The sequence below is a fragment of the Ranitomeya imitator genome, chromosome 2 (genome assembly GCF_032444005.1).
Source record: "Ranitomeya imitator isolate aRanImi1 chromosome 2, aRanImi1.pri, whole genome shotgun sequence".
NCBI classification, from domain to species: domain Eukaryota; kingdom Metazoa; phylum Chordata; class Amphibia; order Anura; family Dendrobatidae; genus Ranitomeya; species Ranitomeya imitator.
Window position 1 is genome coordinate 172,648,406 of NC_091283.1, and position 24,993 is coordinate 172,673,398.

Consider the following 24,993-nt stretch of genomic DNA (forward strand, 5'->3'; position numbering starts at 1 on the left):
TATATATGGACTTAACTGTATGAATTTTGCTCATGTAGTCAGTGACAAACGCTTTAAAGCTGTTAAGGCTTTCAATAATATAGCCTGACCCCAGGCGATAAAATAAAAAAAATAAATAAAGGAAATAGATTTTCTTAAAAAAATCCTTTGTATATATAAGACCTTGAATCTCTGAATCGTCTCTTCTTCAGTTTTCGAGTTATATTAGTTTGAGTGATAACCAGTTTATATATCATCGGGGTCTTAACTAGTGTTGAGCATTCCGATACCGCAAGTATCGGGTATCGGCCGATATTTGCGGTATCGGAATTCCGATCCCGAGTTCCGATATTTTTGCGATATCGGGAATCGGGATGAACATTCATGTGTAAAATAAAGAATAAAGATAAAAAATATGGGTATACTCACCCCTCCGGCGGACCCTGGACCTTAGCGGTGTAACCGGCAGCCCCCGTTCCTAAGAATGAGCGGATGAAGGACCTGCGATGACGTCGCGGCTTGTGATTGGTCGCTTGAGCGGTCACTTGAGCGGTCACGCGACCAATCACAAGCCGCGACGTCATCGAAGGTCCTTCACCCGCTCATTCTTAGGAACGGAGGCTGCTGGTTACACCGCTAAGGTCCAGGGTCCGTTGGAGGGGTGAGTATACCCATATTTTTTATTTTTATTCTTTATTTTTTACATGAATATGGATCCCAGGGCCTGAAGGAGAGTTTCCTCTCCTTCAGACCCTGGGAACCATTCCAGGATACCTTCCGATATTTGTGTCCCATTGACTTTTATTGGTATCGGGTATCGGCGATATCCGATATTTTTCGGATATCGGCCGATACAATCCGATACCGATACTTTCAAATATCGGAAGGTATCGCTCAACACTAGTGTTAACTCTTGAGTTTGCAGAGGTTTGTCACACCCCAGCACTGAAGGTGGAAGCAGAAGATGCTAGTAGTCGGACCCCCTCTAATTATTTGTTAATGGATTATCCCAAGCATAGACCATTAATATAGAGTTCCTCTTGCATTACCACATTGGGTGCTGCAGATTACTAGCCGCTAGTCCAAAGAGGTAACATAAAGGGATCATTCTTCTCTCATCTGCTATTAGAGGGCTATCAAGTGGCTGCTATACACACAGTCATTGGATTTTGCATTTTTCACATTAGATTGTCAGATGACTTTACACTTGCGCTTTTTTTAAGCCAACAGATGCCTGCAGTAAGTCTTCGCATTCTTTACGTGTAGTTTAACCTGGCATGTCACTCTCCACAAGGAGATCAAATCAGATCTCCTACTTTGCACTGACTAGGTGCAATACCCTGAAACACCGCAAATTGAGATTCTGATTAGGTTTTTATCCTAAATCATATTGCAAAGCTTGTTAAAGGGTTGATATTGACTTGTAGGATTGCTACTTCCAATAGGTGGCACTAGAGTTCAAGTCCTCTTCCTCGTTGAAGTGACAATTTGCATACTTAGGTGTAGGTTATAAGCCTTCAAGTACTGCAGACAATGTGAGAGCTTCAGGCGTTGGTAATAAGATACCATTTGGAAGAAGAGTGTAATGTGTTTTTGGGGTTTATAACTGTGCGTTAACCCAAATAACAGGATGTTAACCTGTTGCTTTAGAAAATACAGAAACTTATGCACATCCTTAATCTAGCTTTATACGCGACGTCCTTAAATGCCCCTTCCTCCAGTTTTATGTTTTCTCCTGAATATATATTCGATCTCCAAAACCACATGGGATCCAATTTCAAGCTGACAGGTTACTTCGATAATGTTCCCTGGCCGAAGCAGTCCTGTAATTCCCGTCTTTCCTGTGTGCCTCAACCACTTAAACAATGGAAAAGTCATAAAGTTTTGTTGCCAGTTCCAAGGTATTTTCAGAGAGAATGGAAATTGCATTTCCTTTGGTGCTCAATTTATTTAATAATTGAAAATATAAACTCTCAAAAGAAAAAGTGAAGATGGACATTATATCCGATAACCTCAAATTAATGTTTATTTTTTTTGCTGATTTTTTTTGTTTTTGTTGGTTTTACTATCTTGTCTGACTTTCCTCCTTTTTCGCTTTTATTATTCAATATTTGTTTTTGTTTTTTTGGGTGCGGTTGGGATTCAACACAGGCTTATTTCGAATGGAAACCAATTTTGAAAGGGACTCTGATCACATGATATTTGATTGAGGAGGTAAGAGTGGCTGGGACCCTAGGAGGTAGCGACTATGTTATTTTAGAATTTTGGATAACTAGAAGAGGAAGACCTGTGAAGACTCAGACTTCCAGGTTAGATTTCAGAAAGGCAGATTTTAAAGGACTCAGAAAGCTAGTCGGAACAATCCAACAGCTGGATATCCTTAAGGACAAAAATGTCCAGGAAGGATGGGAAGTTTTGAAAAATGAAATTCTCAAAGCACAATAGTTAACAATTCCGAAAAGATGGAAGAATAGGAAGCATTTAAGGAAACCAGGATGGCTGAACACAGAACTTGAACACATGCTAAAAAGGATTAAAAAAATGTTTATCAAATGGAAAGAGGGAGGCATATCTAAAAATGATTATAATGGAGTCCGCAGAACCTGCAAAGCACGAATCAGATTAGCTAAATCTGACATTGAATTAAGGCTTATGCCAAAAGCCATAAAAAAGGATTTGGGGATATGTCAAAAGTAAAAGAAAAGTCAAAGATGCTATAGGATTTTTACAGGATGAAATGGTAAGAAAGGATGTTGAGAAGGCCGAACTTTTAAATTCCTGTTTTGCATCTGTTTTCTCTCAGAAAATGTAACTGATCTTCATTGTCCTGTTAAAGGAATAGAAGAATCCAGGCTATCTATAAACAGAAAGATAGTGAGGGAACACTTAGCTAACATTAATGAATTCAAGTCTCCATGTCCAGATTGTAATGCAACTGTGGAGCAGTTGCGCTCAGCCACCACCAGGGGATCATGTTACGGGAAAAAGCGTTGAACTTACTGTGTAGCATTCCGGTGCAGAAATGCAGGCCGCCACCAGGAGGCAGCAGAGCAGTCAGACAGGCCGAAGTCCGCAACAAACAGAAAGCTGAAGTACCAAAAGTCACAGCAAAGCATGAGGTCAGAGACTATCCAAAAGTCAGAGGCAGACGGGAGCATGGTATCCAAAAACGGGAGACGGAAAGAGGAGTCAATGTACAAGCCAGAGGATCAAAAGCCAGTTGGAGAACGCAGTACCAGAGACAGAAAAATAGGAGGCGGAGTTCAGAGTTCAAGCCGAGTCATACACTGTTGGGAAATCACCAAACGTACACTGAGTCAGGGATAGGGAACAGGTCAGATACAAACAGAGGAAGTCAGAGGCAGAAGGATCACTAGGGTATTCGGATCAGCTGCTCAAGCCTGGAAGGATGAACTATCACTGACAAAGGCTACTTAAAATAGCACCAATAAATAACCACCCAAGAACCAAAGAGAGGCAGGAAAAGTTAACCCCTCCATGACCAGGCTGGGGAAAGAGAAGCAAGAAGCAAACCCCGACCTGGATCGTGACACAGATGAATTACACTCCAGAGTACTGAAGGAGATAGCAGAAGAAATTTTTGACCCATTCTCCATAATCGTTTAAAATTCTTGGAGAACAGGAGGAGTCCCAGAAGAGTGGAGAAGAGCAAATGTTGTTCTTATCTTCAAAAAGGGAAAGAAAGTGGACCCAGGGAACAATAGGCCGGTGAGTCTGACTTCTATACAGGAAAGATCTTTGAACAAATTATTAAACAACATGTATGTAAGTTTCTGGATAAGATTGAAGTGATTAACAGGAGTCAGCATGGGTTTGTAACTAATAAGTCATGTCAGACTAACTTAATTTTCTTCTATGGCAGAATCACTGGATCAGGGAAATGCTGTAGATATAGTATATCTTGACTTCAGCAAAGTATTTGACAAAGTATCTCGCATCATCCTTACTGAAAAAATGACTAAATATGGAATGGACAAGGCAACTGTTAGGGTATGTGTCCACAGGCCGGATTAGCTGCGGATTGAACGCTGCGTACATCCGCAGCATTCAATCCGCAGTGGCCAGATGTTACAGCATAGTGGAGGGAACTTTATGAAATCCCATCTTTACTATGCATGCGAACTTGCATCCGGTGGCCCTGCGTTTACGGACATGCGGCATGTCTTTTTAGAACACAGTCCTATGCATAGGGTGCGGCGATTCCGGATGTGTTCAGTGAACACATCCGGAATCACCGTGCGTACAAAAGGTGGTGGCGCTTTGGGCGGAGTGAGTTTTCCGCTCCGTCCAAAGCGCCGATAATTCGGCCCGTGGACACGCACCGTTAAGTGGATTCATAACTGGCTTAGTAATCGGAACCAAAAAGTGGTTGTAAATGGAAGAATGTCTCAAGTTTGGTTCCACAGGGATTTATCCTGGGCCCTGTATTGTTCAACATCTTTATCAATGATTTAGATGAAGGAATTGAGGGTAAACTGATTAAATTTGCTGATGACACAAAGCTAGGAGGGATAGCTAATTCTAGAGAAGAGAGAGAGAGAAGATTCAAAAAGATATAAATAAACTGGAGCAGTGGACAGCAACTAACAGAATGGTTTTTAACAGGGAAAAATGCAAAGTACTACATCTGGGCAATAAAAATGAAAAAAGCATATACAGAATGGGAGGAATAGTGCTAAGCAACAGCACATGTAAAAAAGGGTATACTAATAGATCACATACTGAACATGAGTCAACAGTGTGATGTAGCAGCAAAAAAAGGCAAATGCAGTTATGTGATATATTAACAGAAGCATACAGACTAGATCACGTGAAGTCATTATTGCCCTCTACTCCTCTTTGGTCAGACCTCATCTGGAATACCGTGTCCAGTTTTGGGCACCACATTTAAAAAAAAGACATCAACAAACTGGAGCAAGTTCAGAGAAGAGCGACCAGAATGGTGACCGGTCTGCAAAGCATGGCCTATGAGGAACGGTTACAGGATTTGGGAATGTTTAGCTTGCAAAAAAAGAAGACTGAGACTTAGTAGCTGTCTACAAATATCTCAAGGGCTGTCACATTGCAGAAGGATCATCTTTATTCTCATTTGCACAAGGAAAGACTAGACGCAATGTGATGAAATGAATGGGAGGAGACACAGATTAGATATTAGAAAAAACTTTTTGACAGTAAAGGCCCCGTCACACATAGCGACGCTGCAGCGATACCGACAACGATCCGGATCGCTGCAGCGTCGCTGGAGAGCTGTCACACAGACAGCTCTCCAGCGACCAACGATCCCGAGGTCCCCGGTAACCAGGGTAAACATCGGGTAACTAAGCGCAGGGCCGCGCTTAGTAACCCGATGTTTACCCTGGTTACCATCGTTAAAGTAAAAAAAAACAAACGCTACATACTTACCTATCGCTGTCTGTCCTCGGCGCTCTGCTTCTCTGGTCTGGCTGTGAGCACAGCGGCCGGAAAGCAGAGCGGTGACGTCACCGCTCTGCTTTCCGGCTGACCGGCGCTCACAGCCAGACCAGAGAAGCAGAGCGCCGAGGACAGACAGCGATAGGTAAGTATGTAGCGTTTGTTTTTTTACTTTTAGGATGGTAACCAGGGTAAACATCGGGTTACTAAGCGCGGCCCTGCGCTTAGTTACCCGATGTTTACCCTGGTTACCAGCGAAGACATCGCTGAATCGGCGTCACACACACCGATTCAGCGATGTCAGCGGGACCTCAACGATCAAAAAATGGCCCAGGCCATTCCGACACGACCAGCGATCTCACAGCAGGGGCCTGATCGCTGGTACGTGTCACACATAGCGAGATCGCTACTGAGATCGCTGTTGCGTCACAAAACTTGTGACTCAGCAGCGATCTCGCTATGTGTGACGGGGCCTTTAAGGTACCGTCACATTTAGCGACGCTGCAGCGATCTAGACAACGATGCCGATCGCTGCAGCGTCGCTGTGTGGTCGCTGGAGAGCTGTCACACAGACAGCTCTCCAGCGACCAACTATGCGAAGTCCCCGGGTAACCAGGGTAAACATCGGGTTACTAAGCGCCGGGGGACAGACACCGGAATGTAAGTATGTAGTGTTTGGTTTTTTTTTACATTTACACTGGTAACCAGGGTAAACATCGGGTTACTAAGCGCGGCCCTGCGCTTAGTAACCCAATGTTTACCCTGGTTACCAGTGAAGACATCGCTGAATCGGCGTCACACACGCCGATTCAGCGATGTCTGCGGGAGATCCAGCGACGAAATAAAGTTCTGGACTTTCTGCTCCGACCAACGATGTCACAGCAGGATCCAGATCGCTGCTGCGTGTCAAACACAACGATATCGCTAGCCAGGACGCTGCAACGTCACGGATCGCTAGCGATATCGTTGTTAAGTTGGCCAGTGTGAAGGTACCTTTAGGGTGATCACTGAGTGGAACAGGCTGCCACGAGAGGTGGTGAGTTCTCTTTCAATGAAAGTCTTAAAACATGCTGGACAGACACCTGTCTGGGATGATTTGGTGAATCCTGCTTTGAGCAGGGGTTTGGACCAGATGACTCAGGAGGTCCCTTCCACCTCTACCATTCTATAATATTAATGATTAATCCTTCGGTCGTGAAGCCCTGCATGCATCACCTCCAAAGTTCAGCTGTTATTAGTGATGAACGAATGTGCTCTGATAAGGTATGTATCCAAACATGGTCTGTGTTAACCTAGTGTCTTTCGGTGTGTTCGAAAAAATACGTTCATGTCCCCGCAGCTGCATATGTCACTTGGCTATTCGACAGCCGCAACTCCTGCAAGGATTACCTGTTTGTTAGACAGCCACACGACATGCAGGGATTGCCTAACAGCTGTGAGACATGCAGGCATCGGGACTTGAACATATTCCAGCACGCAGAAGTAATTCGATTAGCACCTGAGCATGCTTATATAACACCTTATCGGCGCACGTTCGCTCATCACTAGTTATTAACTTTGGTAGATAAGATTTAAGGGAATAGTAGGTGATCTGCAAAAGTGTAGCTTTTTCTGTCTCCTAGTGTTTACATCCAGCTACTGCCAAACCAATAACAGCTGATTGGTAGGGGTGTCTGGTGTCTTTCCCTCACCAATCTGGTACTAATTAAATATCCTGAGGATATATAAATTTATAATTTTTAGTGGTGCAGGTTTTCATATTGGTAATGTTGCATGATAGTTCATTGCAAAACTTATTAGCACCTGACTACATACGTTTTAAAGGAACACTCCCATGCAAAACTCCGATAGAGTATGGGGCATGACACAGCGGTTTGGGGTCATTCCCATATGGCATGCACTAGGTATGTCGAAAGTATATGTGTTAACTCGACTTTAGCTCTAATTAACAAATTTAAGGGTATATGTTGTGGATTGCAACAGCAGCAGTTGTGAAGAGAGATCCATAGAAATTGATATTTCCGCATCCACTGAAATAGTAAGATAAAAAACAACTTTTAATGAATTATGATGAAAATAATGCACATGATGAAAAATGGTCCCGTGGTCTTATGCCGTACTGGCTCTTTGCTTCTTCCGTGTACCACATTTCAGATTACTCAATGGACTGGATTCTTTGTATTCACTTCAAATTTGTAATGGTGAGCTGTTTTCTCCATTTTTCTTTTTTCATGTAGCCGCAATTGTGGATAAGTCTTTATTATGCGGAGGATTAAATCCTAATGGAAATAGAAAGGCAGAGTGGCTATTATATTTGCAGTATATCCATTTATAACATATAGGAGAACAATTGTAAATGTTAATATTAAATTTTTTCGAATACTGTTGTGGGCAAATCTAAAATATTTGCAATAAAGGAGTAAAAAGACATTTTTCTTGTCCAAAATTTTATGAAGAGTGTGGTAGACTGTATTTTTTTTTCTTTAGTGAGAATTTTTAACATTCTTTGCTGAATTAATATTAACAATGTGCAGGTTGTTTGGACAGTTTCTTGGTCCGTTTTTATTAAATGGTTGTGTTTTTACTCTAAAGCTGTCTCGCCTAAATTCACACTCGCGGTAACACAACTGATGTGGGTGGACAGGAGGGAAAATAATCATGTTATAGACAGTTATTCCTAACAGCTATTCTGCTCATCTGTATGTAGTGTACTGTACTTTCTTTATGTACATTAGAATTCATTTATATATTTTAGTTACTTTTTCTCAAGGTCAGTTCTAAGACCGTAAGACACTCTGATGTCTTAATGAACTGACACAGCTGTTCTGCAGAGCTCTAATAGAAGTCTATGGGTCCAACGTTTTATTTACAGAAGTTAAATTTATGAAAGTGTTTTGACTTTGTCCTTTTCCCGCTAGATTTGCCATTTTTCTAAGCAGTGAGCCAGGCTAAGTAGAACAGTGGTGCCCATGACCCGAAGCATTTGCTATAGCAGAAATGTGTGCAAGGTGATAACTGGCTTAAATTTCGAATTGAGATGTACAGGCTGTCCAAGATCTATGTATATAATTGTCTAAGGGTCACTTCCGTCTGTCTGTCCTTCTGTCACGGTTATTCGTTCGCTGATTGGTCTTGGCACATGGCTGCCGTGACAATCAGCGACGGGCACAGTCCGATTAGTCCCTCCCCTACTCCCCTGCACTCACTGCCCGGCGCCCGCTCTGTAATCCCCTCCACTCACCGCTCACACAGAGTTAATGGCAGCGGTAACGGCCCGCGGTGTAACGCGCTCCGTTACCGCTGCTATTAACCCTGTGTGTCCCCAAATATTTACTATTGATGCTGCCTATGCAGCATCAATAGTAAAAATAGGTCATGTTAAAAATAATTAAAAAAAACAAAAAACCTGCTATACTCACCCTCCGCCGCCTTTGCCGCTCCTCGCCACGCTCCCAGGGCTGGTGTGCGACAAGGACCTGCTGTGACGTCACGATCATGTGACCACGACGTCATCATAGGTCCTGCTCACACCAGCCCTGGGACCACCGGAAGCTGCTGCTTGCAATGGAGCGTTCCCGGGAGCGTGGCGAGGAGCGGGAAAGGCGGCGGATGGTAAGTATAGCAAGACTTCCAACGGGCCTTCGGAAGGTGAGTATATGTTTATTTTTTTTAAGTCTCTATACTACGTGGCTCTGTGCTGGGCAATATACTACGTGACTGGGCAATATACTACGTGACTGGGCAATATACTACGTGGCTGGGCAATATACTACGTGGACATGCATATTCTAGAATACCCGATGCGTTAGAATCGGACCACCATCTAGTCTACTATATAATTGTCTAAGGGTCACTTCCATCTTTCTGTCTGCCTGTCTGTCACGGATATTCATTGGTCGCAGCCTCTGTCTGTCATGGAAATCCAAGTCGCTGAATGGTCGTGGCAAAACGCCCACGACCATTGCCACGACCAATCAGCGACAGGCACAGTGAGCCGGCAAAATGGCCGCTCCTTCCTCCCCTCAGTCAGTGCCCGCTCCATACTCCCCTCCAGTCAGCCCTCACATAGGGTTAATGGCAGCGTTAATGAACCGCGGTTCAACACACTCCATTAACGCAGCTATTTACCGTGTGTGACTAACTTTTTACTATTGATGCTGCCTATGCAGCATCATTAGTAAAAAGATCTAATGTTACAAATAATAATAATAATAATAAAAAAACCGTTATTCTCACCCTCCGACGTCGCGCCCTGTCCTTGGCAGTGCAAGTGGCAGGTTCCGGTGGCAAGGATGCCATGCGAGAAGGACCTGCCATGACGTCATGGTCATGTGACCGCAATGTCATCACAGGCCCTACGCTCATACCAACCCTGGGACCGGAAGCTACCACGTGCACCGCACACAGGCACCAGGACTGCAAGAGGCCTTTGGAAGGTGAGTATATGTTTATTTTTTATTTTAAGTCTTTTTTAACCTGTTACTTACGTGGCTAGGCAATATACTATGTGGCTGGGCAATATACTACGTGACTGGCCAATATACTACGTGACTGGGCACTATACTACGTGACTGTGCTGTATACTACGTGGCTCTGTGCTGTATACTACGTCGCTGTGCAATATACTACGTGACTGGGCAATATACTACGTGACTGGGCAATATACCTCTGTGGCTGGGCAATATACTATGTGGCTGGGCAATATACTACGTCACTGGGCAATATACTACGTCACTGGGCAATATACTACGTAGCTGGGCAATATACTACGTGACTGGGCACTATACTACGTCGCTGTGCAATATACTACGTGGCTGGGCAATATACTACGTGACTGGGCAATATACTACGTGACTGGGCAATATACCTCTGTGGCTGGGCAATATACTATGTGGCTGGGCAATATACTACGTCACTGGGCAATATACTACGTCACTGTACAATATACTACGTAGCTGGGCAATATAGTACGTGACTGGGCAATATACTACGTGGTTGGGCAATATACTACATGGCTGGGCAATATACTACGTGGGCTGTGCAATATACTACGTGGACATGCATATTCTAGAATGCCCGATGCGTTAGAATCGGGCCACCATCTAGTGTATCATATTCATTAAAAGCCAAACCAGATCTCTGCTTTGCACTGACGAGGGGCAGTACCCCGAAACACAGTATCTGCAAATTGAGATTCTGGTTTGGCTATTATCCTAAGTCATGTGACAAGGCTCGTTAAAGGGTCAACATTGACTTGTAGGATTGCTCCTTTCCAATAGGTGGCACTGGAGTTCTATCTCTCTTTCTCTCTGAAGAGACAATTTGCATAATTAATACATTTGGCACATTTTTAATCCTCTGTTCCCGGATCACGTAACTTCAGTCTGCAAGGTTTGTTCTCAAGATTAATTTTCAGAAGCACATTGCTCACCTGCCTCTTGGCTTCCTGGTTGCTGGGGAAGCATTGTTCTCATGTAACTTGACAGTTTGGACCAACAGCATGGTTGAGCCGCTGCCCTGATGTTAGCAGAAACCAGTTTTATTTCTGCAGCATGAGAGGAGCCTCTGCATTTGTATGGACCTAATTTTTGTAAAGCTTGACGGGAGATGAATGTGTGCTAGCACGAACTGTAAAAAAAAGAAAGTGGGCCCATAGAAAAGCAGAAAGAAAGTGGCAGAGCTGAAAACCCTGCCAACAGTCTAGCCCCAATGCACGAAAAGGATAACGTGAATTAAACAAGAATTTCTCCCCTGCAGGGATCTATTAAAACAGTATATTAGCGCCATTATGGCCATACCTTTATTTCTCTGTCGCCCATGACGGCACCACGGAGAGGGGATCCGCCCACCAAGGACAGGAAACCTACAGATAAAAAGGCGGTACCACTCTCCCGCATCAGTTGGTTTCCTGTCCTTGATGGGAGACCTACGGACTTACCAAGATCGACATGGGATTCCGGGGCCAGCCAGTCTGACTCAGGCAGCTGCGGTCCCTCTGCCTCGGCTGGGGTGGCTACCCGAAGCACCACCGCTGGGGGCTAGTGGGCCTCTAGGGTGTGCGGGGGAGGTGACAAGGGGTTCGCGGTCACCTCCCCAGGTAAGATGCAGCAGCGGCAACATCCAGGGGGGTCCCTCCGTGGTTGCGGGAGGAGCGGCGTGGCCCTCCCAAGAAATGCGTCAGTCTGCACACTGCACCACCACCCGGCGTGCAGAGCCGCGCGTTAGGGTGCTGCATAGGACCGGGAGTCCCGGTGAGCAGCGCCATATCTGCATTCCCGGGCGCCATCTTGGAAGTACGGCGCATGCCCGGGTCTTGCTGGTCTCGCAATGCTGCGGGATGCTTCTGCGCAGGCTCCGGCGGTTGGCAGTCGCGCGGGTGCCGAAGTTCGAGCATCTGCGCAGGCGCCGCCGAGGAGCTCGTCTGCGCAGGGGCCGGCGTACGGCGCTCCTCGCCGTCGCTAGGAAGCTACTGCGCAGGCGTCAGTTCAAAAAAGGCGTCGGGAAATCCTTTAAATGGGAGTGGTTACAAACTCTCAGTGGCTCTGCAGTATTATCGCAGCAGGAGCCTCAGGCCACAGCACTGGACTCCGCAGCGCCAGCGCAGTGCGCATTATCAGGGCAGCAAACGACCGCAGACCAGCCGCAGTATGAGCGACCCGGCATCACCCTTGCCAGAATCACCACCACCTATAGCATCGCCGCAGCAGCAGCAGCAAAAACGGCGACAACAGAAAGGATACCAGGACATCACCGGTAGAGAACGCCAAAGGTCCCAACACAGTAAGGAGTCCAGTACGGCGTCGGGGAAAAAGCCAGAAGCAGAGAATTCCCAACCGGTATTTATGGGTCCTTGAGGTGGTAAGTGATCTTCGTGAAAGTCAGACACAGTAAGATTATTATTTGTCTCTTCTAGGGGAGGAAAAGCTTAGGTAAAACTAAGCATAAAATCTGTGCCATTTGTAGAGAAGATCTTCCACCTGCCTGGGAGAAGAGACTATGTAATACTTGCATACAGCAGACAGTATCTGAAAGTCTTCCCGGGTTTGCAGCTGATCTAAAAAACTTGATTAAGGAGCAAGTGGAAGACACCTTTAGATCCCTAAAAAGTGGGAAAAAATGGAGAAAGACCAGACACAGGTCCCCGTCTCCGGCATCAAAAACTGACAGTGATAGCGCGAGTTCAGTATCCTCTAACTCCTCCTCCTCATCTTCATCATCCTCTTCTTCCTCGGGGGGGGGGGGGGCACAACTGTTTCCTCTTAGAAGACACTGATGGCCTCATAAAAGCTGTGAGAAGTACTATTGGGCTGGTAGACTCCCACCCCAATTAATCGGTGCAGGACATCATGTTTGGGGGTCTAGAATAAAAAAAGAGAAGGGCTTTTCCACTTAATGACGCGATAGCGGCTCTAATTAAAATAGAATTTAAAAAAACCCATGAAAAAGACTCTTTTAACTCCAAAAAGAAAATACCCCTTCGAGGATGAGTCCTGCTCCTTTTGGGAGAAAGCCCCCAAGTTAGATGTAGCGATAGCTAAGGCTTCAAAGAAATTCGCCCTCCCTTTTGAAGATATGGGGGTCCTAAAGGACCCTATGGACAAGAAGGCGGACGCCTTCCTCAAAGGCTCCTGGGAAGCAGCGGGAGGAGGTCTAAAACCGGCAGTGGCAGCCGCGTGTACATCCCGCTCCCTAATGATTTGGTTGAATCAACTAGAGGGTCAATTAAAAGGGAAATCTTCCCGGGACTCAATACTGAACACCTTACCAGTAATGAGGGGGGCAGCGGCTTTTCTGGCTGATGCTTCGGCTGACTCCATCAGATTAGCCGCTAGATCAGCAGTGTTCGCTAATGCGGCCAGGCACGCCCTCTGGCTTAAAAACTGGCCAGGCGACTTGCAAACAAAAACAAAATTGTGTACCATCCCCTGCGAAGGAGAATTTTTGTTCGGTTCTACCTTAGACGACATCCTGGAAAAAGCAGGGGACATCAAAAAGTCCTTTCCCTCTCTGGGTCTCCCCTCTTATCGGAAGCCCTTTCGGAACAAGAGGTTTTTCCGTAAGAACCCGGGGAGAGGCCAGGGGAAATGGGGAGATAAGAGAAACAAAAATAAGGGATTCATCTTCAACAAAAACCCCAACGATAACAAAAAATCTTCGCAATGAAGGTTCGCCCCTGGTGGGGGGATACTGTCTCTCTTTCTCCCGGCCTGGGAAAGGATTACCTCCAGTCAATGGATATTGAACATAATAGAATCAGGACTGAGGCTAACATTCAAAAGATACCCTTGTCCCTCTTTTACGATGACATCTACAAGGTCTTCAGCAGAAGAACAATTGGCACTAGAAAACGAAGTCATCGGGTTAGTAGAGAAGAGAGTACTCCTGGAGGTTCCCCCACAAGAAAGAGGGCAGGGGTACTATTCCCCTCTGTTCCTGAGGAAAAAACTAGACGGTTCCTTCAGGACCATCAATAAACCTGAAAAACCTAAACGATTACCTAGAGGTTCAAGCATTCAAGATGGAAACAATAAAGTCATCTATCAAAATGCTGTTTCCTCAATGCTTCATGGTGGTCCTAGACCTGAAGGACGCGTATTATCACGTTCCAATACACAAGGATCACCAGAGATTCCTCAGGATGGCTGTTCACATCAGGGGAGTTTTAAGTCACTTCCAGTTCTCAGCTCTACCATTTGGTCTAGCCATAGCCCCGAGAGTTTTCACAAAACTGATTGCGGAGGTAATGGCTCACCTCAGGGAAGAAAACACCCTGATTGTACCATATCTGGACGACTTTTTGGTGATAGGCTCCTCCCCGCAACATTGCGAGAATCAGCTGGCAATAGTAATACATTCCTTAAAGGAGTTGGGTTGGCTAATAAACCTAAAAAAATCCAGGCTAGTGCCTTCTCAGGTCAGGAGTACCTAGATCTCACCCTAGACTGCATAAAAATGGAATGTCGGCTCCCGAGGGACAAAATACAAAAACTAAAAAGTCTAGTATCGAGAATTCAATCTCTCCCCTCCATTACTCTCTGCCAAGCCATGTCCCTCTTAGGCTCCATGACTTCATGTATCCCCGCAGTCCAGTGGGCCCAGCTACATTCAAGAGATCTCCAATGGCAGATTTTGTCAGAGCAGATCCATCTAGGGGGGCATTTAGACGGGCGGTTAACACTATCTCCTCGCACCAATCACTCTCTAATATGGTGGACATCGCGGGAAAATCTTTCCCAGGGAGTTCCATGGGTAATCCAAATCTCAAAGGTCCTGACTACGGACGCAAGTCCCACAGGGTGGGGAGCCCATCTGGGCGATCTAGTAGCCCAGGGTACTTGGTCTCCAACGCTAGCACACAAATCTTCCAATATGAAGGAACTTCTTGCGGTCAAGTTTGCCCTTCAGGAGTTCTTGGGGGTCCTTCACTCTCACCATGTAAGGGTGATGTCGGACAACCGGTTGGTGGTATCATACCTAAATCACCAAGGGGGTACTCGTTCAAAAAACCTAATGGAAGTGACAAAGTCAATCCTACAAATAGCCGAGAGCAACCTTCTATCCCTGTCAAGTCTGCACATAAAGGGAGTAGACAATTACAAAGCAGACTTCCTCAGTCGTTCCAGGTTTATAAGAGCAGCGGGGAGATCAAGACCTCTTCCAGTAAAAGTTGTTCCCCAATGAGATTTAAACTTGGTCCTTAAAGCCCTGTCTAAACCTCCCTTTGAACCATTACACGAAACTTCAATAAAAAACCTGTCTCTCAAAACCGCCTTGTTGGTCGCCCTTCTGCCCGTAGGGTTAGTGACATGCAGGCTCTCTCGGCTAACCCCCCTTATACACAGTTCTTAGAGGATAGGGTCATTTTAAAGATAGACCCAGCATATCTCCCGAAAGTGGCTTCCAAGTTTCACAGATCTCAAGAGATATCACTCCCCTCCTTCTGTCCCAACCCTAAAAATAAGGAGGAACAAATATTACATACACTAGATGTCAGACGATGCCTCTTACAATACTTAGAAGTCACTAGGGAGAGTAGGGAGGATCCCTCTCTGTTTGTGTGTTCCCAGTGTCCCCGGAAGGGGAAAAAAGCATCCAAGGCCACTATGGCAAGATGGATTACGGACGCTATCAGCCTGTCATACTCTGCAAGTGGGATATCCGTTCCAGGGGAGGTCAATGCTCACTCGACAAGGGCAGTGGCAACTTCTTGGGCGGAGAAGGCTGGAGCTTCTATTGACCAGATATGTAGAGCTGCTACCTGGTCCTCACCATCCACATTCTATAGGCACTATAGATTGGACCTAATCTCTTCAGACCTTACCTTCGGTAAAAGGGTTCTGGAAGCGGTGGTCCCTCCCTGAATGTACTGTCTATGCAAATCTCTTCGTGGTGCCGTCATGGGCGACAGAGAAAAATATAGTTCTTACCGATAACGGTATTTCTCTGAGCCCATGACGGCACCCGTACATTCCCTCCCTTCACTTGTGGGTGCACACATCAACATAGTGCCATAATCTATTCATAGTATTTTTTTTAAGTCACGCGGTATCTTGTTTATGCTAAATAGTTAAAACTAACAAATGTTTTTAGTAGTCTCCCATCGTTCTCTATGTAAAACAACTGATGCGGGAGAGTGGTACCGCCTTTTTATCTGTAGGTTTCCTGTCCTTGGTGGGCGGATCCCCTCTCCGTGGTGCCGTCATGGGCTCAGAGAAATACCGTTATCGGTAAGTACTATATTTTTTAACATGCTAAGTCGGGATGACAGGTTCCCTTTCAATAAATGTGTTGCTCGATATTTGACTAGGCAGATATAAAAGATCCTTTATACTCATGGTATCAGCGTTGTTGGTACTTCCAATATACTGCCAGGTCCTAGTGGATGCTTTCATTATATACAAAGAATGAAGTAAAGTAAAAGTGATTTATATCTTTCTTTTTTTTTTTAATAGGTCTTGGCAGGTAATTGCTAATAAACTATTGATGAGCTCACAGCTTCATGTCAGTGAAAAGATCTGAATGTGTTCCCTTCTAGGACTGCAGTGTTTCCCAGTATATAATTTCCAGACAGAAAGATCAATAAAGAGTTTGTCAAACAATCTTTACATTTTCTTTAACGTTTCTTAGCTAAAGTATGAGGAATCCCTTTTGCCGTTTACTTAGGAGGCCCTTCAATAATGGAAATTCCAATGTGGGTTTCTTTTTTTTTCTAAGAAAAAGGGAATTCATTGCTACACTTTGCTCTTGTCGTTAACAGCATTCAAAAGTAAACCCAGTGTTATTGGTCGCTGACTAAACATAACACAATTATGTTGAATACGTACTGAATGTCACGGTTCACACCGTGCTGCCAGCAATATGTCACAGATCACACCGTGCTGCCAACAATATGTCAAGGATCCCAACAATAGGTCAGGGATCCCAGGGAGGATGCCTTTATCGTCCCCACTACTCACCCCAATTTGTCACGAACCGGGGTGGTTTGGTTGCCCCTGGTTCCTTCTGAAGGGGATTTATCTATATCCCACTTCCCAGTTCCGGTTTGGAACTTGCTGCTCTCTGGCACCCTCTTACCCTCTGGTCAAATTAGGTACTGCAGTTAGGGTAATTAGTCGCCAGAAAGGCTGCCTGCTATGGACTGGCTATTGGGCACGCTGCAGTGAGGGCAATATAACTACTCCCACACAGGCAGGAACAATAATTATCAACGCCGCTGTCGCTGCAAAGATTCCCAATCGCACAGAACAAATTATGCTACCACCAGCTCTGATTCCACAAGGGTTAACGGGTCCGGAGCCAACCCAAATCAGTAGCGTAATTCACTTCAGAGGAATCGACAGTTCCTTTTATAGAGCTTGAAGAGACAAGCTAGTAAATTATATATTTTACTCCATAAAAAGGTAGGCAGTGTTTACAAGGTATACAAAGATATTATGAAGAAGACAAAATCATGTGTACATTACAGATTACAAACAAAATAGGACTAACATTGAAAAGAGAACACTTACAGGTCGTTATGTCATGTTATCATCCTGGCTGCCCTGTGGCTTAGGAGGATAGATACATCCATATGCATAGCACCCCTCTGTATCAGCAGCAGGACCCCAGACACAAGACGCTGCTGGAATCCTGTCTGACTAATGTATCGCACAGCCCAAAGCCCAGGCACTCCCACTGTGGTGACATCACTTAGAAGCAGAAACCTCCTCTTTACTTATAGCTTTGGTCACTATTTTTATGCATAACTCGCTGTGTGATCATCGCATAAGTAAGACATGATGCTTTTGATGTTCCTCACATCAGGGGCGTTCTTTTAAGTGTAAATATGGAGCAATTACCTGAATCGCTTACTGAGAAATCCGCACTTTGCACTCATTGCGTTTAGCTACTCGCGCTTTCATGGGGGGATAGGTCTACCGATGGACATCCGGAATATATAATTCTAATCTTTCTAGCCCAAATCGGTGTTGCTATATATAAGTTTAATTGGAAAAAGAAGCTCAGGGCTTTCACACCAGTTCCAACAAGTACTAGATGGGAGGAGGGATGAATTGTTTTCACAGTCTAGTATTTGCGGGGTAAAACCATAAAACTTCAGTGATTCTAGTGGGGATTTTTGAGTTACACACATACAAGCAAGCACAGAGAGAAGAGGGGGGGTCGGAATGGCTCACAGAGTGTGTCTCTTTGCCATGTACCTTCTAGAACTAATCTCACATTATGACATTATTACATTATTGTGACACTGAACCAGTAGTCTTGTTACCTTTGTAAGTGCTAATCTCGTCCCTTTTATCAGAATAATCAGAAAGTAACCTATAAAAATAAAGAGTAAGCTGGAATTTTTGTTTATAATGAATATGTAAAAATAAATATCTAAACTTACTACATTTTCCAGAGGCAGAAAAGCCCAAAGAAATGTAAAAGAAAGATAAAATTTTAAATGAGTAAATTATAAAAAATGAATAAAATTAATGTATGTGTATGTACCTATATACAGTGGTATGAAAAAGTGTTTGCCCCCTTCCTGATTTCATATTCGTTGGCATGTTTGGCACACTATGTCATCTTTAAATGTTTCAGTTCACCAAACCAATGTAAATATTAGACACGTTTTTAAAAGAAGATCTTTATTATTAAGGGGAATAGAAATCCAAGCCTACAGGGCCCTGTGTGAGAGTGATTGCCTTCCCCTTCCTTACAATATAAACTAACTGTGGTTTATCACATCTTTGAGAATCGGAGTTCAAATTCCCTAGCCACACCCAGGCCTGATTACTGCCACACCTGTTTTCAATCAAATAATCACTTAAATAGGCCCTGCCTGACAAAGTGAAGTAGACCAAAAGATTCACAAAAGCTGGACACCATTCCGTAATCCAAAGAAGTTCTGGAACAATTGAGAAACCAAGTAATTGAGATCTATCAGTCTGGAAAAGGTTATAAAGCCATTTCCAAAGGTTTGAAACTCCAGCGAAGCACAGTGAGAACGATTATCCACAATTGGCAAAAAAATGGAACAGTGGTGAATCTTCCCAGTAGTGGCTGGCTGACCAAAATTACCCCAAGAGCGCAGCGATGACTCCTCCAATAGTTCACAAAACACCCCACAACAGCATCCAAAGAACTGCACACCTCACTTGCTTCAGTTAAGGTCAGTGTTCATGACTCCATCATACGAAAGAGACTGGGCAAAAATGACTTTCATGGCAAAGTTTCAAGACGAAAACCACAGCTGAGCATTAAGAACATAAAGGTGCTTCTCAGTTTTGCCAGAAAACATCTTGATGATCCCCAAGACTTTTGGGAGAATACTGTGTGGACTGAGGAGACAAAACTTGAACTTTTTGGATGATGTATGTTCCATTACATCTGGAGTAAGAAGTAACACAGCATTTCAGAAAATAAATATCATACCAACAGTAAAATATGGTGTTGGTATTGTGGTGGTCTGGGGCTGTTTTTCTGCTTCAGGACCTGAAAGACTTGCTGTGGTAAATGGAGCCATGAATTCTGCTGTCTAACAAAAAATCCTGAAGGAGAATGTCCAGCAATCTGTTCATGACCTCAAACTGAAGTGCAGTTGGATTATGCCTCAGGACAATGATACACACACCAGCAAAACCACTTCTGAATTGCTTAAGAAAAATACAATTAAGACTTTGGAGTAGTCTAGACAAAGTCCTAAAGGAGAATGTCCAGCAATCTGTTCATGACCTCAAACTGAAGTGCAGTTGGGTTATGCCTCAGGACAATGATACACACACCAGCAAAACCACCTCTGAATTGCTTAAGAAAAATACAATTAAGACTTTGGAGTAGTCTAGAGACAAAGTCTAGACAAAGTCCTGACCTTAATCCAATTGAGATGCTGTGGAATGAAATTAAAAAGTCTGTTCATGATCGCAAACCCTCCAATGTGGCTGAACGACAACAATTCTGTAAAGATGAGTGGCCCAAATTCCTCCATAGCATTGTAAGGTTCAATCACTTTTTCATGCAGGGCTCTGTGGGCTAGGATTTATATATATATATATATATATATATATATATATATATATATATATATATATATATATATATATATATAGAAAACAGAGAATACAGAACAAAAATATATAAAAGTATAAAAAAAAAGGAAAAAATAAAATGGGGAACAAAATCTCGACAGTGGTCATTATACACTCTGTCAAGATTCTCTTCAATTGCCAGAACAGGCGGGCAAGAATCTAGTTGGCCAATCGGAAACTGCCTGGATTTCAAAGCAACTTTCTACTGTCCTAAGACTTCGTAGTTGTACATAGATCGAATACTTGCAAACAACTTCTTAATCCATCTATAAACATTTTAGGTTTCCATATACAACTATTATGAACACTCAAAAAATAACAAAATGAAAACAAAGTTGAATGAAGTAAGTATACCAGGCAACAGGGCCGGACTGGGACTAAAATTCAGCCCTGGCATTTGAAGTTACACAGGCCCACTTGTCACATAGTGACTGTATAATATCTTTGTACACTTGTAGGCAGGACCGGTTTTAGGCAAAGTGGGGCCCTAGCCAAAGTTTAAAATGGGGCCCAAAATGCTAACATATTGCACATCACACAAAAGCATTTCGGTTGTACTTACAAGCGCGGAGTTCAGGCCGCTAAATGAGTTTGATCGACAATACTGAAGTTGTTCAACGCTTGTTTCCCGGCCTCTTTCCACCAGCTGAGGAATAATGATTGGACAGAACTGTCACTAATAGATCACTAACAGATCACCATAAAGTATCATGTTATCAGCAGCACATCTACAGTTTACACCGATGAAGTGCTGCTGAGAACAATGATTTTTGTTCCAGCAAAAACAATCTGAATATGCAGCATTTTACTTGTTTAGTAAAATACACCCCATAGCCCTCCATATATTAAAATACACTGCTCAGTCCTCCATATAGCATAATACACTCCTCATAGTGCCCCATATAGTATAATGCACCGCCATAGTCATCCATGTAGTACAATTCACTTCCCACAGTATAATGCACCCCATAGTTCTTCATATAGTATAACATATTCCCCATAGTCCTTGATAAAGTATAATGCATCCCACATATAGTATAATGCAGCCACCACCCTACAGAATATAATGCCACCCCAGAGTATGATGCAGCCACCCCATAGAATATAATGCAGCCCCCCTCATAGTTTAATGCAGCCCCCTCATAGAGTATGATGCAATCACCCCTCAAAGAATATAAATATAATACAGCCCCCCCATAGAATATAATGTAGCCTTAAATAGAATAGAATACAGCCCACCTCCCCACAGAATATAATGCAGCCCCATCAGAGTATGATGCAATCATCCCTCATAAAATCTAATACAGCCCCCATAGAATATAATACAGCTCACCTCCCCATAATATATAATGTGGCCCCCCATATAATATATTGTAGCCCCCCATAGTATATAACACAGCTTCCCCCATAGAATATAATATTCCCCCCATAGTATATAACACAGCCTCCCCCCATAGAATATAATATACCCCATAGTATATAACACGGCCTCCCCATAGAATATAATATACCCCTCATAGTGTATATAGCAAAGCCGCATAGTTTATAGCACAACCCGCATAGCAGATCACACAGCCCGCGTAGTAGTATACAGCACAGCCCACGTAGTAGTATACAGCACAGCACACACAGTACTATACAGCACAGCCCACGTAGCAGTATACAGCACAGCCCACGTCAGCAGACGCTCTCTCCTCCATCATTGCATTCAACTGTACCGGCGTGGTATAGTTGAATGCGGCGGCGCTGGTGGGGGCGGGTGGTGAGTCGGCGTGCAGCGGCCCACTACTGGCACCGGCCCTTCTGGCATCTGCCAGAAGTGCCCGATGGCCAGTCCGGCCCTGCCAGGGAACATTTCTCAGAGCTGTCTAACTCTTGGGCTATGTGCACACGTTGCGGATTTGTCTGGGGATTTTTCCACTCAGAATCAGTATCTCTTGGCAGAAAACGCAGGCCAAAATGGTTGCTGATTTAATGTGGAATTGATGCGGATTTCTTACGGATTACTTACAGATTTGTTTCGGATTGTCTTGCGTTTTTTGATGTGCGGATTTGCCATACTTGGTGTATAGTAATGGGTGCAGAAACACTGCATTTCCGCACAAAGAATTTTTACAAAAATGGACAGTGAGGAACTATGCTGATAAATGAAGAAAAAACAGCTATACTTGGCCTGGGAATTTGCTCTTTCACAGTGGCAGAGCTGAAGCAAAGTATCCACTGGACTGGAAGAAATTACATCCAGACCACCAGTCTCCAGACATTGCAGCCAATCAGTAGTCACGTAACTGGCAGTCATAACTCCTCACTTGGCAGATACCACTGGAGTGAGGAGCGGATTTGTAGGCTGGATATCACTGTATGTTTTTTTTTTTTTAAAAAAAAACAACGAACCTCTTTAAGACTTTTCAAAATAAGTTTGTAATGCAATGGAATACACTTGAAATGCACTTGATATCTGGTATGGTTATATAGACTAAGTTTAATGGTATAAAAGATGGCAAAAAAAGTGCACAAAGGAACTAGGAGGCTAACACAGATGCAATATCAAAAATCCATATGCTGCATATATTGCAATGTATAGGATCTAGAGATTTCTTTTGGGACACTGCTTTAAAAAGTAAAAATATACACCACCAGATATAGCAGCTGATAGCCAGGACACCTGTCACACGTTTTGAAACCAATTGCATTGTCAGGATCTCACTATTTATACTGAAACAAAAAAAAGCCTACCATAGTAAATGATCTCTGTATAAATAATGCTGGGTGTAGTGTAACACACTTACTGATACATTTTCCATGACACCATGAATGAATATGATTTGTAATATTTTTATTATTGACTCTCAATGTTGTGTTATTAAATGACTTATTTGTAATTTTATTTTGTTGGTAACATGTCTGCAAATGGGGTATAGTCAGGAGTCTGTCATCTTTCACATCAAGAAGAAGCTTGGGAACTGCGAGGGTGAAATTTAGTTGTTTTTTGTTTTTTTTTGTAATTTCTTTTTTTATTCCTGTAAATCTAAAGTTCAATGGCCAAACATATTTTTTGTTTTTCAGGAGCTGGCCAGCTGCGGCTGGAACAGGAAGGAAAAACACAGTTTAGCGCCAAATGTTGTCGCCTTTACAAGACGCTTTAACCAGGTACAGAATGGGGGACATTGGAAGATTAACAATTGTTGTAATGATTGGCACCAAATTACTCGACGTTACATCCCAGTCCCAGCGACCACCCAATTTATTTCACCAGTACAGCAATACAATTGTATGAAGGACAATTCCAAAGGTGACACTGTAATCTACCCATGTGAGTCTCGTTAATGAAAGAAGAATCACGTTACGGGCCAAACACTTATATTAGGATGTATTCGGTTTGGGGGGGAGCTCAACATTAAAGGGGTTGTCCCAGGAGCAAAGTAATCTATAATCAATAGATTTTGGAATAACAATAGAAGACACAAATGGCTGTGTTAAAAAAAAAAAAAAAAAAAAGAAAGCAAATCCCTGTGCTGAGAATCTTATAAATGTGCTGTGGTATATCTCGATTTTTCCAAAGCGTTTGATACAGTGCCACACGAGGTTGGTACACAAAATGTGAATGCTTGGTCTGGGGGAAAATGTGTGTAAATGGGTTAGTTACTGGCTTAGTGATAGAAAGCAGAGGGTGGTTATAAGTGGTATATTCTCTAACTGGGTCGCTGTGACCAGTGGGGTGTCCCACAGGGGTCGGTATTGGGACCTGTTCTCTTCAACATATTCATTAATGATCTGGTAGAAGGTTTACACAGTAAAATATCGATATTTGCAGATGATACAAAACTATGTAAAGCAGTTAATACAAGAGAAGATAGTATTCTGCTACAGATGGATCTGGATAAGTTGGAAACTTGGGCTGAAAGGTGGCAGATGAGGTTTAACAATGATAAATGTAAGGTTATACACATGGGAAGAAGGAATCAATATTACCATTACACACTGAACGGGAATCCACTGGGTAAATCTGACAGGGAGAAGGACTTGGGGATCCTAGTTAATGATAAAGTCAAGCAAATAAGGCAGCACACTGCAGCGCTAGAACATACAAACTTGAAAAACGAAATTTGAACTGCATTACTGCAATAGAAATATGAAAAATGAGAGCTTTTAGCGCATAAAAATGGCCAATTTTATGTTTTCCTGGTAGCCCCGTTACGGCATCTCTCTTATACCAGGTCCTAAACTTGCCTTACCTCGCTGAGAATAAACGTCTCCATCTGAATGGGTACATGTGAAAACCTCTTACTAGACTAAAATTCTCTCTCTGTGGAGGGGTATTGGACCTGCTGTAATTAAAACACCTGAAGCTAGGAGGCGGAGTGCACGATCAGAAGGCTAAAGAATACATTTCAAAAACCTGACCGGCACATCCAAACATAGACTCAGTGTGAACAGGTGCTGAACCTAGAGTCGCCAACTCGTACATAGTCAAGCAAATAAGGCAGCACACTGCAGCGCTAGAACATACAAACTTGAAAAACGAAATTTGAACTGCATTACTGCACTAGAAATATGAAAAATTAGAGCTTTTAGCTGTAACGGGGAGATGCCGTAACGGGGCTACCAGGTACACATAAAATTGGCCATTTTTATGCGCTAAAAGCTCTCATTTTTCATATTTCTAGTGCAGTAATGCAGTTCAAATTTCGTTTTTCAAGTTTGTATGTTCTAGCGCTGCAGTGTGCTGCCTTATTTGCTTGACTATATACGAGTTGGCGACTCTAGGTTCAGCACCTGTTCACACTGAGTCTATGTTTGGATGTGCCGTCAGGTTTTTGAAACCTAGTTAATGATAAACTTACCTGGAGCAGCCAGTGCCAGGCAGCAGCTGCCAAGGCAAACAGGATCATGGGGTGCATTAAAAGAGGTCTGGATACACATGATGAGAGCGTTATACTGCCTCTGTACAAATCCCTAGTTAGACCGCACATGGAGTACTGTGTCCAGTTTTGGGCACCGGTGCTCAGGA

The 24,993-nt window shown here is 43.6% G+C and overlaps 1 protein-coding gene across 22 annotated transcripts in view; it reads left to right on the forward strand.

Annotated features, from left to right (window-relative positions):
• Positions 1–24,993, forward strand: part of RALGPS1 (Ral GEF with PH domain and SH3 binding motif 1) — a 953,479-nt gene that overhangs the window by 281,530 nt on the left and 646,956 nt on the right. For all 22 annotated transcript variants that reach the window (XM_069748007.1, XM_069747990.1, XM_069747991.1 and 19 more), the window contains one exon: positions 23,049–23,132. In XM_069748007.1, coding sequence (XP_069604108.1) covers positions 23,049–23,132 — 84 coding nt within the window. The remainder of the gene's footprint in view (positions 1–23,048; positions 23,133–24,993) is intronic.